Source organism: Trichinella spiralis (assembly GCF_000181795.1).
Source record: "Trichinella spiralis strain ISS 195 chromosome Unknown Scfld4, whole genome shotgun sequence".
Classification (NCBI taxonomy): domain Eukaryota; kingdom Metazoa; phylum Nematoda; class Enoplea; order Trichinellida; family Trichinellidae; genus Trichinella; species Trichinella spiralis.
The window spans coordinates 4289878-4304827 of record NW_003526943.1 but is presented as its reverse complement, the minus strand read 5'-3'; the positions used below and the strand labels follow the sequence as shown (position 1 = coordinate 4304827).

The window sequence follows — 14950 nt, the reverse complement described above, 5'->3', positions numbered from 1 at the left end:
TTTTACAAAGTTGGATCAATCAAAATTCAAAATCACATTTTATTACTTACTATAAGGCATGTCATGAAAAGAAAAAAACTTTTGTCTATGCTAATTTTCTGCTTGTTTGCATAAAATCAGTCTCGCATTTGTTACCATGACAGTTCATGGTATGCAGCTCTGGCACAAAAGGTGCTTAATTCGCGTGTAAAATTTCATCCTCAGTTGTGAAAAAACGGCAGCGGATGGAAAAATTGTTCAACTTTCAATGCAATGTAGAATGGAAACTTTTGACTGAAGAAATTTATTTAAAAATTAAAATAAGCAAAAGCAGAAATAATTCAATTTTACAAGTCTCAAAAATTTTGCAAAACAAAATTTGAAATTATAAAATTCAAACTGAAAACTGTTGAAGATCAACCTGACGAGATGACGAATGACAGTGCTTCAATTTGAATACATTTTTGTCATTTGTGTTAATGTAATAAATTATGAATAAACCATGACATCAAAAAGTTCGAGAAATTAAAAAAAAAATATTCTAATGAGGAAATAAATAAAAACAAGGAAAAATTAAAGAATATTCTGTTTTGATATTTTTGAATGAATGAAAAATTTTACATAATGGAAGTTTCAAAATCTATTGTGAAAAAAAGCACACTGTATGCGTGATGAATTCAAAGTCGTCTAATTTTCCGCACAGTTTAACTGTTGCATTGTTTTAAATGTCAAAAGCATATTTCCAAAAAATACGATTATATGACGTAAATTGCATACATCACAATTTTTTGCTATTTTTCGCTGCATATTCTCTTGGATATATGATCAATAAAAAATATAAGCTGAATCGCGTCATCTTGATAAAACTTTCTATTATTTTAATATCAAATATCATATTTTTCTATATTAAAAATGAGAACAAACAAAAATACAGATATTTTTCACAATTCACATTTATTCAACCATTTAAATCAATTAATCATTAATTCTTGATTTGATTTTATCTCATTGCTTTTTCTTTTTATTTTTAACTACTAGCTTTGCTAGTGTTTTCTGTTCTATAAATATTAACCGCTTTATCACTTAAAAAATTAACTTCATCAACAGTTTTATCTGATAAAAAATTTAAACTTTAATCGCAGCATTTAAATTTAATGAATAAATAAAAAAGCATTTGAATAAAAAATTAAATCGATTTGAAATGGTGAATTTTAAAGAATAAAAAAATAAGGTTTTAAAAAAATGAATTAAACAACAAATTAAATAATAATACAGCATTGAACTAAAAGATTGCTAAAAATAAAAGCAACTTTCTCTGTTGATGTATGTATATTTTTTTGCTGCAAATATTTGCTGTTCTGCATTCACAGTGATGGCTAAAAGCCCCGTATGCTTAACAAATTAAATATTAACTTAATCATTATCAGTTTCATTACATTATTAGCTTATTTGTTGCAATCAATTATATCGTTGCATTTTAATTTAAAAATAAATTTTTAAAATACTTTTAGTATTGTGTCCAAAGAATCTTTGTGAGAAATTCATCATTTGCAGTTACATGCATAAACAAGTACACACAATTTGGAAAGCAAAAAATGACCTCATTAAGTACTTTAAATTACTACATATCTTAAATTTTTCACATACTCAAAAAATGAAGTTGTTATTTACCTTTTAAACTAAAACACTAATTCAAAATATTGTGATAAAAATTGCTTACAATTAATAAAAACAAATTTTCTCTAAGCTTTATTAAAATTGAAATATATTGCAAACATTATAAAAATTCTTATTTGAAATATTGTAGATTTGCTCTTATCAATTTGAAAAAAGTTTTCCAATTTCTTTAACAGTGTTTGAGTTCATAAATTCACACAAAAACTACTGGATATATTTTTGCTTAATGTTCACTGTTCAAAATAATAAATCTGTTACAAAAATGATATTTCATCACTTTCACTTAAATGATTATTTGTTCATCATTATATTCTTCATTTAATTACTTTAACATGATCTTTAAAAACCTTTTTACATAATTTGCAATTAATATCCTTGCTTTATATTTTATATGTAATTATTTATAAGACATAATTAATGTTACAATTCTAATAATTTCTTCCATAATACGCATTTTTCTACTCTTTTAAACAAAATTTGCTTTTTTTATCTTGAATACGTAGAAAATAGAAAATACGGAAATTATCATTTAATTTTAAAATAACATTGAAGCATTGAACTTTTAAATATCAAATTCGTGGAAAACACCAGTTTTTAGAAGTTTCATTATAAGATAAATTGTAACTTGATCATATATAAGCCAATTTTTCAGAACATTTTCCTTCACTAATAACACGATGTCATTAATTAAATAAAATGAAAATAGAGACTTTTGTGTTGCTGATCAATAGTGGAAATATTTCTTTCTGAAATAGCTGCTGTGCAATATAATAAAATAAGCATTTTACAAATATTCACATTATTCAGTTACCTTTTATTGTTTTCAATTATCCAATGAATCGGATTGAAAAGAAAATTGAGCACTGAATAGGTTGTTAAAATAGAAGTACAGTACATCATGCATGATTATCAAATGTACATCTATTATTATTTCTTTGCTCTAGTAGCTTTATCTATGCAATGAACTTTTTTACAAAATAAATTTTGTTTTCTACTTTGAATAAAATTTAAAGGTTTCTAAAATTTTATTTAACATTAAGAATTCAAAACACTCAGATTAGTATAAATAATTCAGTATTTAACTTTGAAGCAAAAATAATGCACAAGCTGGGGTTTAGTTTTTGAATCAAAACTGTCAGCTGTTCTGAAATGCTATATATCATTCAATGAACGACATGTATCACTTATAAATGTTATTCATTTAAAGTTAAAAATATTAAATGTTCTTCTTATTTCTATAATGATATCATTAAAAATTCTGAATATTTTGCATAACAATTATTCAAAAAATTTTTAATGTAAATGTCAAGTCGGAAAAAACAGTTTCATAAAATTAGTCAAAGCAATATGCTGGGTTTGTGAATGCTCACCATGCATAGGAAATGCTCAAAAAATTTTCACTAACACAACTATTATCGGCTAAGGATAATATCTAAATTATTTATGGAAAAGATTTATTACAGCGGATTTATTAGAAACTACAACTTATGCATTCATTAACGGAATTCCATATAAATTGATTATCATTTTGTTTGTAGAAAAGCAAATACTGGTTATATAGATTGAAGATGAGCAAGTTTATACGATAGAGCAAGCAAAATGATAAATATATATATGAAGCATGGTCAGCTCTTCAATTACTGAACCGCTTGTTCTTTTCACTTTGACAAATCTTCATCCGGAATATTTGAAAATCAATGTAAAAAGTCTTATGTTCATAAATTATAATATTATAAAATATGTTTTATAATTTTGCACATGTTAAATTTTTACTAGCATACACTCACCCAAAAGTGAAAACGGATTTTCGCTTTTTTATTTTAAAGCATAATATTCTTGCGGTACTTTAATGTTCAGCTGTTGCATTGTTGTTCTGCTTAACACTAAGATTGTAATCATAATTTATGCATGAAGCATAACTGAATTGCATTTTTTTCTATATTTTTAGCTAGAGTACTAAATTACTGTGTCTTCATATAGTTAACACTTCAGTTTTTTATTATCTATTGAAATATAATTCAAAGAAGGAAACATTTTTACAGATGATAATAAAATGGTATATAAAAGTTAATTTAGTTTCATTGTAAAATGTTAAAAATAGACACTCACCAATTATAAGTGCAAATAAGAGTCACACAATCCAAAAAAATAATAAAAGAGGATAAAGAGAGTGATGCTTGAGGTGAAATTACATTTTGAAATAGTAAGATTGCAGATTAGAAATTTGGAAAATTCTTCCCAACCAAAGCATTATTGAACAACTAACCAAACTAACCAATGAATGGCGTTGAATAATCAATACGGAACATATTGCATTTGATTTATAGTTTCTAAAATTTCAAATTTAATTGTAGAATGCGGACATGCTTTGAGCATGTTCGGAACATGCTTAGGAAAATGTTATTCATATTGATGCATCTGTGACATTTATCAATGTGAAGTATGAGACGGACACGAAAAATCAAAATATTGTCAAACTGCACTGAATCTTGGATTTCTAAACAGGAAATAAGCTAATTATGCTTCCATTTTTCATATAATATGCTTAATTTTGATTTTAGAAGCAATTTTTATACTATAAACTTGGAAAACTTCACACAACATTAGCAAATTTTCTTTGATGTAAAAAATATTATTAAAAGCAATCAGTATAGGTAATAATTAAAAATTATAATTTAAGCTGAAATAATCGCCAAAATTTTATTTTTCAAGATAACTGTTGATAAAATGTTTGTTAATTGTATAATTATTTATAAGACACAGTTTGAATGTAGTTAATTTAATTTTACATCACTCACTAAGTAAATTTACTGGATATAAATAACTTTGGCTAATCAGAAGTAAAACTGAAAGGAATAAGCATGAAAATGTAACGGGAAAAGTTTCCAATTGCAACATAACAATACATTTCACGTGAGATCAATTTCAAAGGTCGTTATACCGTCTCTTCACATTACATTCTGTGATTGCGCTTCATTTAAATTCACTGCAACAATAATGCAGTTCACTTTATACTAAGTTCCATTTTCAACAGCTGATCATTTCACTCATTATATACCGCTATTGCAATTGTCCTTAACTATCTGTTTGTTTATTGATTAATAAATTGTGAAATAATTTTCTTTTATAACTTACATATTTAAATTCATAAATTTAAGAATACAATCATGATTTACAACCGTTTTTTAATATAAGCAAAATTATGAGAAAATTATTAGTTCTTTAATTAGTATGTTGCAAAATATGAAACACTGCATAGCAATATTTGAAGTAAAGTATTATATAAATGCAATTATAAATTGCAAAAACTTTATATTAGCCGTGAGATATGCTGATAGAAAAAGTTGCTTTGCACAGAAATAACTGTTGCGTCAAAATATTTAGTTCTGTGAAAACTATACACAAAATAAAATATACTGTTCATTCTAATGTTCAACACAGAATGCACAGTCATAAAAAACGATTGTAAAGATGATTTTTTTATTTTTAAATCACTGCCACGTGGATAATATATCATAATTCTATTTAAAAAGAAAACAAAGATTATTAATTGACAATTGCTATCAATGATCATGCCATTTAGCATTGCTGACTTAATTTTTCAAAGTATGATAAACAGATTGTTTCAGCTGAAGCATGTAAAGCAAGTTCAGAAAGAAGTGATGATGAGCTAGCTGCACTGTGAACTTCAACTTTCAGGAAAACAGTTAAAAATTTCAGGCCTAATTAGAAATGCATAAGCTTTTCCATCAATCAATAACAGTACTTGAACAGCTTACGGGCTCGAAAGTTGCCAGCTCGAGTAAAACCGAATCTCACACATCAGTACAGTGTAACAACAGCTTGACGGCATGCGGATCCGCAATGATTAAATAACTTTCAGGGAGCACTTTATCAAAGACTTCTTTCTACCATCAGCCATTATGGCATCTATTAAGAATAATTGACCATGCATCAATAATAGTGCATGGATAATTTTGAATCGAACGTCAACTATCTTTTGATATGGAAAGTCCTGAGCCAAATTTGACCATTTTGAAAGCGCTAAGCTGATCGACTTCCGCATCGATCTCCCCGGCCATGTGCATCAGTTTAAACGATGTCTTACGGTGCTATTGACTCGTCCAAATAATGAAACCCTTCTGTTGGTGTTTATTAGATCAAGTTAAACAAATTGACTGTGATGACAGGTTGTTTTACCACCAATAATTTGAAGAGATCAACTGTATTAAATAATATGAATAAAATTTAAACTGAAAATTAAAGAATTAAGAATCAAAAAAACTCTGCAATTATATTTATTTCACTTCATTCCATTCATCAAGCACTGCTACTTTTAACAAACAGTACATTACAGAAAAAAAATAAAATTTCAATTCAAATAACAATTTCACTTTACAATCATGAAAATTATAACTTATTCATTGATTACCTTTCATGCTGATTGAACACGCATTGGCTGTTGATAATTTTCGATATTTCAATCAATTTCTTTTACAAATATGTTGCAGAGTTATAAGAATGAATAAAATGTACAAATTTTAATTTGAAAAATTGTAATAAGCAACACTCATGTTTATTTCTTAATGAAAAAAGATTTCCAAAATATTAATGATAAAGTAATGACTAACAGTGAAATGGTAAAATAGATCATAAGTTTCCAAAATATTTGATATATGAAATTTGAATGCGCCACTTACATGCATTAGAAATGCTTTAACGAAATAATATATGCATATATAAGTATATATGTAAAAACTCGGTTGGCAGACATTAGCTAATATTAGCGTATTACCTATGACGAAAGTAGCATTATTAATCTTCTGTGCGTATAATTCTAACGGTTTAAGGCAATGAATAATTTACCACCATTCATTTAATAAAATGACGAAGACGACAATTTTCCATCTGTTCAAAATGTTAATATACTAAATTAATAAACAACAAGCTCATAAACAGAAATCCCCACACACTGTAACATTGATACAAACTAAAAGTTAATTTTCATATGAACATTACATTTCAAAATATCGACTTTACAAAACAGAAATGTACGATTTACTTTGCATAATTTGCTTACATGCAGTTTGAAAATATCAAAACAGTTTTATAAACATGTACAGGATACATAAATTCAAAAAAATGCATGAAATATTTACTCACATTTGCAGATTTAATTCGGTGCATTTAAATAATCAAATTTAGTTGCTTCAGAAAAGTAGTAGAAGAACATATTCGTGTTTATTTGCTTTTACTAGAAGTACTGCGGATTATTTCAATGAAAACTGTTTATTTGCGTATATTTGATATATAGCTAACCGACTAGTCACCTGATCTGATTTGACTGAAATTAAAAATCAAACCATATAATTATGCCAAAATTAAATTGAAATGGCATTTTAAATAAAATGTTTGCTCCATTTTTCACTTTTGTAAATTTTATTTTGCTTTCTTTAAGAAAATTTGTGCAAAATTTTATGAAATTCCTCGAAAAATGTGTAGTTTATTGTGCAAAATTATTTTCATCATAAAATTAACAAATTAAAAAATACAATGAGGGAAAATGTAAATAAATGAAATGTTTTTCCAAATGCGGAAATAAAAATAAAATGCTCAAATCAAATAAATTAAAATTAATTTTAAGCTTACAAAATATAAAATACTAAGGCATGTATTTTTAATTATTATCTGCTGCTTATTAGCTATTTTTGAATTTATAGTTTGCCATATGATGCAATTTTTGATCGTTAAGATGCTCCTGTTTCTCTCTTAAGTTTGCTGTCATCCTTTAAACTGTTCCTATTGAAAGCATATTTTCAAACAATTTTGCCAATTTCAAACCAATATGACCAAAATTTAAATAATTTTCAAAATGAAAACGATATAAAATTTCTCATAAAATCAGCATGGCAAACAATGACTTATTTGTGAATTCCACTTACTTGCACTTGCCGGAATTGTAATGGTCAATGCAATATGCGTGTATGAATGCACTGGCGTATCTGTCAGTTGTTGTTGAAATGCATCTGGTAAATAAATATTGTCTTGAATTGCTTGCTTTGTACAACTAAGGAATAAACATTCAGTTTATTTATCACCTACTATAAAGGCACTTTCCAATGACAAGTCAGATGCTGATTTTATTTTCACTTTTTATAAACAGATTCTGTTAATAAGAATATGAAGATGATGTTGAAGATGAAAATGAAAAGAAACACAATTTTTCTAGAATTGTATTGATTTTTAAAAATATACCGCAATTTGTCAAATTGAATAATTTGAAAAATCACGTTTCTCATTTGAAATAAATTTACAGAATTTTCCAAGTTGGTTTCAGATTTTTGAAATAATGATGAGCTTCATTCAATACTTGTGATATCCCTCTCTATTAGATAATATTTATGTATAGAATAATTTAATGTTGATAGAAATTATAAAAAGACCTATTTTCATCGGTTATATAATAATCAATCAAAAGTAAAACGCATCACTTCTGAACATTTTTAATAAAAAAATAAAAAGAAGCAAAATTTAAGACCAAACATTTTATTTGCAATTTATTACTGTGATAAAAAATTTATATAAATTTAAAATTATTATGCATAATTTTTAAACTTATTTTCCATTCCAATGCATGATTCTTTTTCTAACTGAATTTTTTATTTCAAATGACAACAGAAATTTTATATGAAAATAAATTTTGGTGAAACTGCGCAATTTTATTTTTTGTTTTGAACAATTTAAGATCGAATGTGTGATTTAAGCCAATAAAACAAATAACAAAAATTATACAATTTCTAATATAGAGTAATATTTAAAGATGAAATTTAATTCTTCGAATAGAAAAGAACCTATATTGATGTTTTGGAAAAAGAAGCTTGATAAAATTAGTTGAAACTTCATAATACAACACATAATTATTAAATTAATCAATATTTCACGTGAATCTTCAAAATTAGCATAACTTTCACATATAACATTTCAGTAAAGTTTCCAGCTAAATCTTCACAGTCAGGCAGAAGAAATAATTTTTTCTTTGCATTGCTGATTAAAATAATTCAATATTATATGACAAAAATAAAAACTTAATAATGCAAAACATTATTTATGGATGGTTCTTGTGTGATGAACTTCATTAATGTTATCATAGAACTGATAAAAAATTTTTCATTTTCATTCACTCAGCTGTTCATAATTATACTTTTTAATTAAAAACATTTTTTTTCAAAATAAATTATAAAACAGTAATCATTAAGATGTTTCTTTCATTTTCTTCTTTTTTTAATTAAATGTCTTATCAGTGCACACAGTAACTGCATGATGGATAACTGCATCAAAAATGTAATTCCCACGTAAGTGTATATTTTGCTAAATAGAACTCTAATAATTAAGTAATAATTCAGTCATCACAAAATATCTTATTTCAGCAGCTGGAATCGTTCATGAATATATAATACTACATTGATATTTCAAAGATTTCTAATAAGGCAAAATTTGTAATATGTTCATATTTGAATATAGTGGATCTTAAGTATCTTAAATTGCAAAAAACACTTTTCATCTTTCAAGTTTAAATAGGAAACTGCTTCATTTTTTTGCAGTTGTTTCCTTTATTATTTTGTAATGTTCAAATATTATTTTAAAAAATATATATAATATTTGACAATAAATTTTAAAATAACTTGCATATATCTTCTATAATTAAAGCTGTAACTTTTATTTTTATAAAAACAACTGTATTATTTATCAAGTACATCTAATAATATTTAAACAGAAAAATAAAGCTTGTCCAGTCAATTTTAAACAAAAATTATGTCAACCATTAATACTTCATATCATCATGTGCCCTGTTTCAATTTTAAACAAACCATTTAACAATGAATAGTGATGCTTTACAGTAATATTAATAAAATAGCAATAATATATGTATTATTACAATATCAAAAGTAAATAATAATAACAACAATGATTTCAAAGCACAACTTTGAAACATTAAAAACTTATTTATAATTTAATATTTCTTAAATTACCACATATTGTAAAATACTGATAATTTTAGTCAAAAAATTTTAAATATTAAACAAATTTGCATATTTTTAAAATAAGCAATCAGCTGCAAGCTAGATGAGTTTGAAAAATCTTTAAAAATGATTTTTACCAGCTGCTAATTTTCTTGATGCACTTTATTATTTAGAATTTTTAAGAACAAAATTAAAAATAATTTGATAAATGCATCCATTTATAAAACCAAAGCTGCCTTCATGATACATGATACACAAAATTTATTAATTATTAAAAATAAATTACAAAATAAATTACATTCAGTTCCAACTTGTCAAAAGTAAAAATCTATATTTTCTCAACACGCATTGCTCAGAGAATGCTGAATCTACCAATGATGAAGATCTACAGCTTGCATAATCAAATAGTGTGAACTGTGAAGTAATTTGCATGTTCAGCATGAAATTCATTTATCTTAAAAATAAACTATTTCATCTCAATTAGAAGAAATGCAATATCTGATGCAACAATTTTCAAACATAATTGAGTTTTCTTAACGTTCAAAAAATAAAGCCCAGTAATGATGTACGACAGTAATTTTAAGTTTTATAAATCAATAATGTATTTATTCTGCAATGATGAAATCTGAAAAACATTCAATAGTATTTATGTAGATTTTAAATTTCAAGCTTAAATTTGCTTAAATATAAACAACTGAGGAATGCTGAACAGAAAAAAACTAAATAAATAAACAGTGAAACCAAATATCCTTTTTTATATTAATATGTATTGTGATTAACAATAATCAAAAAGTGTTATTTTAAAAGCCAATACATTAAATACATCAAATACTTAAGCATTTAAATTTGAGTAGCTTTTTCGAAATTAAAAAATTATCTCATTGCTTTCTGCTTTCAATATTTATGGTAGATATGATTTAAATATGTGAATATGTTCTAAATACAATCTGAGAATAATGAAAACTGAATTGCATTGAAAAAGTAGTAACAGATCAAAAGAAAGCCACACAAATGTAGAAGCATAATTCATATTTCTTTATTTTAATTAATGAAAAATTAATACTTGTAATTAAATTATTGTAAAAAAATTAATAATAAGTTTAATGTATTATTCTCAAAAATCAAAATATTATAAGATTTAAATAATTAGCCTTAAAAATGTTTACTCTTTTCCTTAGATGTACAGTAATATAAATTTTATAATTTGATCAACAACTGCAAGCATTAGCGTAGTTAAATAATTTTTCCAGATATTATTTCATAAATACAATGCATTAAGGAAATTTTTCAAAACAGTTAAGATCGCTTCCTCAAAAATTAAAATATAGCTAAAAATTTTTACTGAAATTACTGAATGAAATAAATGATAACATTTAATATAACTAACTAATAAGGAAAACAGAAATTTGTCCATTTTAATCACCAATTATATATTTATACTAACAACTATGACAAAGCTTTTACAGAAAAAGCACAGTGAGAATTTTTAATTTTGAAATAGTACATGAAATGATTTAAAGGAATTAACAATTTTCCGTAGTAATTGCAATTTAATATTTTTAAAGTTAAAAAAATAGTTCACGATATTGTAAACATTAATTATTAGTGCAAAAAATTAACGTGAGGATAATTTTGTTAAATTTAAACAGTATACTTAATGAAAACAGTAAAAGTAATATTCAAAAAAATTTTATGACCCTATATTCAAAAAAACAATGCCTTTTATTTAAGTTTAAGAAACGATAACTTTAAAACTTACCAGAGAGTAATAAAAAACATACATTAGCTTCCTGTCAGATCGTCTAACATACAACTAGGAATAGGTAGATTTTGATCAGTTGAGATTTATTTGCCATCGACTCGTCACTGATTTTAAATAAATTAAATTCTTTTCAAACAGGACGTGGCTTTAAAAGAACAAAAAAACCTTAGAAACAAAGACATCCGTCAATATTTATACAGTAAGATGCATATTTTGTATGATATGTACATTCTGAAGAAGTACCATTGCCACATGATGCGGTATGCTTTGATGAAATATTTTTGTTTGATTGATCATTGTATCATATTTACTCTAAATTTAGACACAGTTTGTTTTTCAAATTTATATCCGTGCTTGAAAACTGCTAAATCACTGAACATGCTGAATTCTCAAGCATTTATGCAGTGCTTGAGCTTGCATTTCAAGCTTCAAAAAAACTTACCAAAATTTTTGAAAAATGCAGTTCACATACGGTGCAATTTCTTTTTTTCAGCAAGTTTGTGGTAAAGCAAAAATTGAAACATTTCCATTTATAAAAAATAGGCAAATTTTGTTCATTTACATAAGTTTAGAATCCTTGATTAATTAATTAATCCATCATGGCAAGTAGGGGCTATTGCTGATGATTAATTAGCTGGTCATTATTCAATTTGCTTGAACGCAACCACTATGTCAAAGAGCATTTGCACTTTGGATTTGGCTTCTTTTTCAACAATGCAGCATGCTATTGTAGACAGCCAATGGCAACTGGCCACAGCCACGATTTTTTGCTAAAATATGAAAACAATCTAATTTGCTGGACAGTTCACTTTATAATTGTAATACTTGATTGACTGAATGGCAATTTGAAAATGAAAAAGTAAAACCTGAAGTTTATTGTGTTTTTGATGATTATAGAGAATAATTTTTGCGCATTATAAAATATTCATTTTTTGTTTCGATCTTATTTAGCAACAACAAAATTCATCGTACTAAAATCGTAATGCACAGAATTATACATCGCATCATTATTGCACATGAATATTATAAATCTGAGAAAACAAAAGGTTTATTTCATTCGTTTATTGATTTGAAAACTTTAGCTTTTAGCAGTAGTATAGTAAATCAAGTCTTCATATGTCAGGTGATCAGCAAAAAATTGAAAATTTTTTTTCAACACTTGAAACATCAAATGTAGTTGAATAAATTGAAAGCGAAGTAGACTTTTTTGAATTTATCAATCAACAAAAGATACGAAAGCGTCATTAAATGCGTGAGAAGTTTTCATTAAAACTCTGCTCCACATAATTTATTCATTCGTACTCCTTAAGCAGTGCAATGAATAAAAATTCAATTTTTTCTATTAATTTGTATATATCAGCATTAATTTTAGAAAAGTTATTACAGCTGTTGATATTAATATCAAAAGTAATATGATTGACAAATTAATAATTGCAGAACTGTTTCAAACTTAAAATGAAAATTACAATTGTCATACTTTTGCACACTTTTTAAATTGAATTATTCCAAACAAAGATTAATAAATAAAGTAATAAACATGCTTAGCATAATTTTGGTGAACACAATATCAAATCAGCATAGTTTTATATTAATTAAACCTTCTGATCCTTTTGCAAAAAACGGTAGCATAATATTGCATACATATGGCGTTGAAATATTGGAATATTACTGTAAAGTCACTTGTCTGGAATTGTTTATGATTTGGTGATTAATTATACTTAAAAAGTGGGGATCAATAGTAAAGTAAAGTGACAATAAATTTTCCCATACCTTTTACGCCGTTCTCCAAGATGCTTTCTTTTGCCAAGATGACAGCTGCAAATTGCTATCGAGTTGTCAAAAATGAGGAAGTGAAGAAATTATTAACTCTTGCTGCATAGTTGTGACAGCGTTGATGAGAGTTTAGATGAAGCATTCAACATTCTCTGGCTATTTCTTACCCAAGGCGATCATTCCAACAAAGAATGAAGCTAGCTCAGTCATGTGTTTGGCAAAACGTAGAAGAATAAGGTTTACCAATCATAATATTGTCAGATTCATATTTTTATTTTTACTAAATAAACTTATCAGTGATTTATTTCATGCGTTGTTTTTAAAATTTGTAATGAAGGCATTTTAAATTCAACCAAATTTCTGTTTTTGAATAAACAGATATTCAACATATTTTTATAATAATATTCAATTCGTTATACAGAATGTAAAACTTAGGAAATAAACCTAACATTTAATGTTTCTAATACACTTGCAATGGATGTAATGATAAAGAACTTGATATCTCTGACGCACAGCTTGCTAGGAAATAAAAAAAATCTACCTATACTTATGATTTGAATTTTTAAGAAAATTTGTTTGAAATTATTCAACAAAATTTATAATAAATTGGCACAAAAGCAGCAATAATTATTTTTTTGAACACCTTTTACAAAGAACATCAGCAAAGAAGTGAAATTATTAACAATAACAACGAATTAAACAAAAATACATTACAAAAATCATTTTTTTGTAAATAAAAATTGTAAATAAATCGTTAAATTGTAAGTTGAATGTTTTTCAATACAATTTATACTTTATTAGCTATTTTGGATAAATAAAGAAGATTCATCGAGTAATTAGTTATTAAGAAGATCATGGTTCATATTAAAAATTATTCATTTAGCAACAAACCAATTATTTTTTAAGATTTGATTGGTCAAGAGTGTTAATACACAAAGCAACTAATAAAAATTGCCATATAAATTGAAATAACTTCAAGAATTTCATTTAATGTGTATAATTTGTAGAATATGTATGCAGCAGTACTTGTATTTGTACATTTTATACATTGAAATCTTATCAGTCTATCTGATTGATCAAATGATTAATATTAATAATAAAGATAATGTGATATCTAGTTACCATAAAGCCATTCTAGTATATGTAGTTATGTATATTGCATTTTGACTTTATTTACAATAAATATAAAAATATTAAGGGGACATGACTTTTAAAATAATATATCATGCATACATACTGTTTCATTACAGTAGGCAGTAGTTAAACATTGTAGTGTACAAAAAATGGAAAACATGAATTAAAATGTTTCAAAAGTTATTTTGGCCAATAAGTAAAAAAGTGTCAAAAATTCATAAAAGTTTATTGCCTCAACTTTAACTACATCAGTAAAACATCAGTCCATTATTACAACATGGCCATTAAATGTTCACTTGTGTTTTTTACAGTGGCCAGTTCAGATGCGCATTTATAAAGCAGTTCTTCACAGCCTTGAAGCATAATAAAGTCGTGTAAATATTTGCAGATAATTTTGCGTTGTAATTAAAGTTTCGAAAAATTTGATGATAAATAAGATTAATTGAAAATGGCAATTTGTAAGTATACAAATTGAAATAAACGTTGCACGTTTTTGTTGGCTGGCAAAAGTTTTAAATGATCGTCACGTGTTATAAAGAGCATTGTTCTTGTAAAACATAAGTTTGAAATTGCATTTTTCGCTTTCCAAGGACACTGCTAAGAT

General features: G+C 25.7%; 2 protein-coding genes across 2 annotated transcripts; both read right to left on the bottom strand.

The window, feature by feature from the left end:
• Nucleotides 1–237: 237 nt before the first annotated feature.
• On the bottom strand, nucleotides 238–3033 carry Tsp_01059 (nucleolar MIF4G domain-containing protein 1). Its single transcript, XM_003376831.1, has 6 exons — nucleotides 2978–3033; nucleotides 2740–2800; nucleotides 1290–1371; nucleotides 1052–1092; nucleotides 401–424; nucleotides 238–273 (listed from the first exon to the last, which is right to left on the bottom strand). The coding sequence occupies exons 1-6, from the start codon at nucleotides 3031–3033 to the stop codon at nucleotides 238–240; spliced, it is 300 nt and encodes a 99-aa protein (XP_003376879.1).
• Nucleotides 3034–6589: 3556 nt separating this feature from the next.
• Nucleotides 6590–11621, bottom strand: Tsp_01060 (nucleolar MIF4G domain-containing protein 1). The gene is made up of 6 exons (XM_003376830.1): nucleotides 11605–11621; nucleotides 11489–11543; nucleotides 7971–8041; nucleotides 7599–7723; nucleotides 6987–7000; nucleotides 6590–6628 (listed from the first exon to the last, which is right to left on the bottom strand). Exons 1-6 carry the CDS (start codon nucleotides 11619–11621, stop codon nucleotides 6590–6592), a joined length of 321 nt encoding a protein of 106 aa, XP_003376878.1.
• Between the last annotated feature and the right edge of the window lie 3329 nt (nucleotides 11622–14950).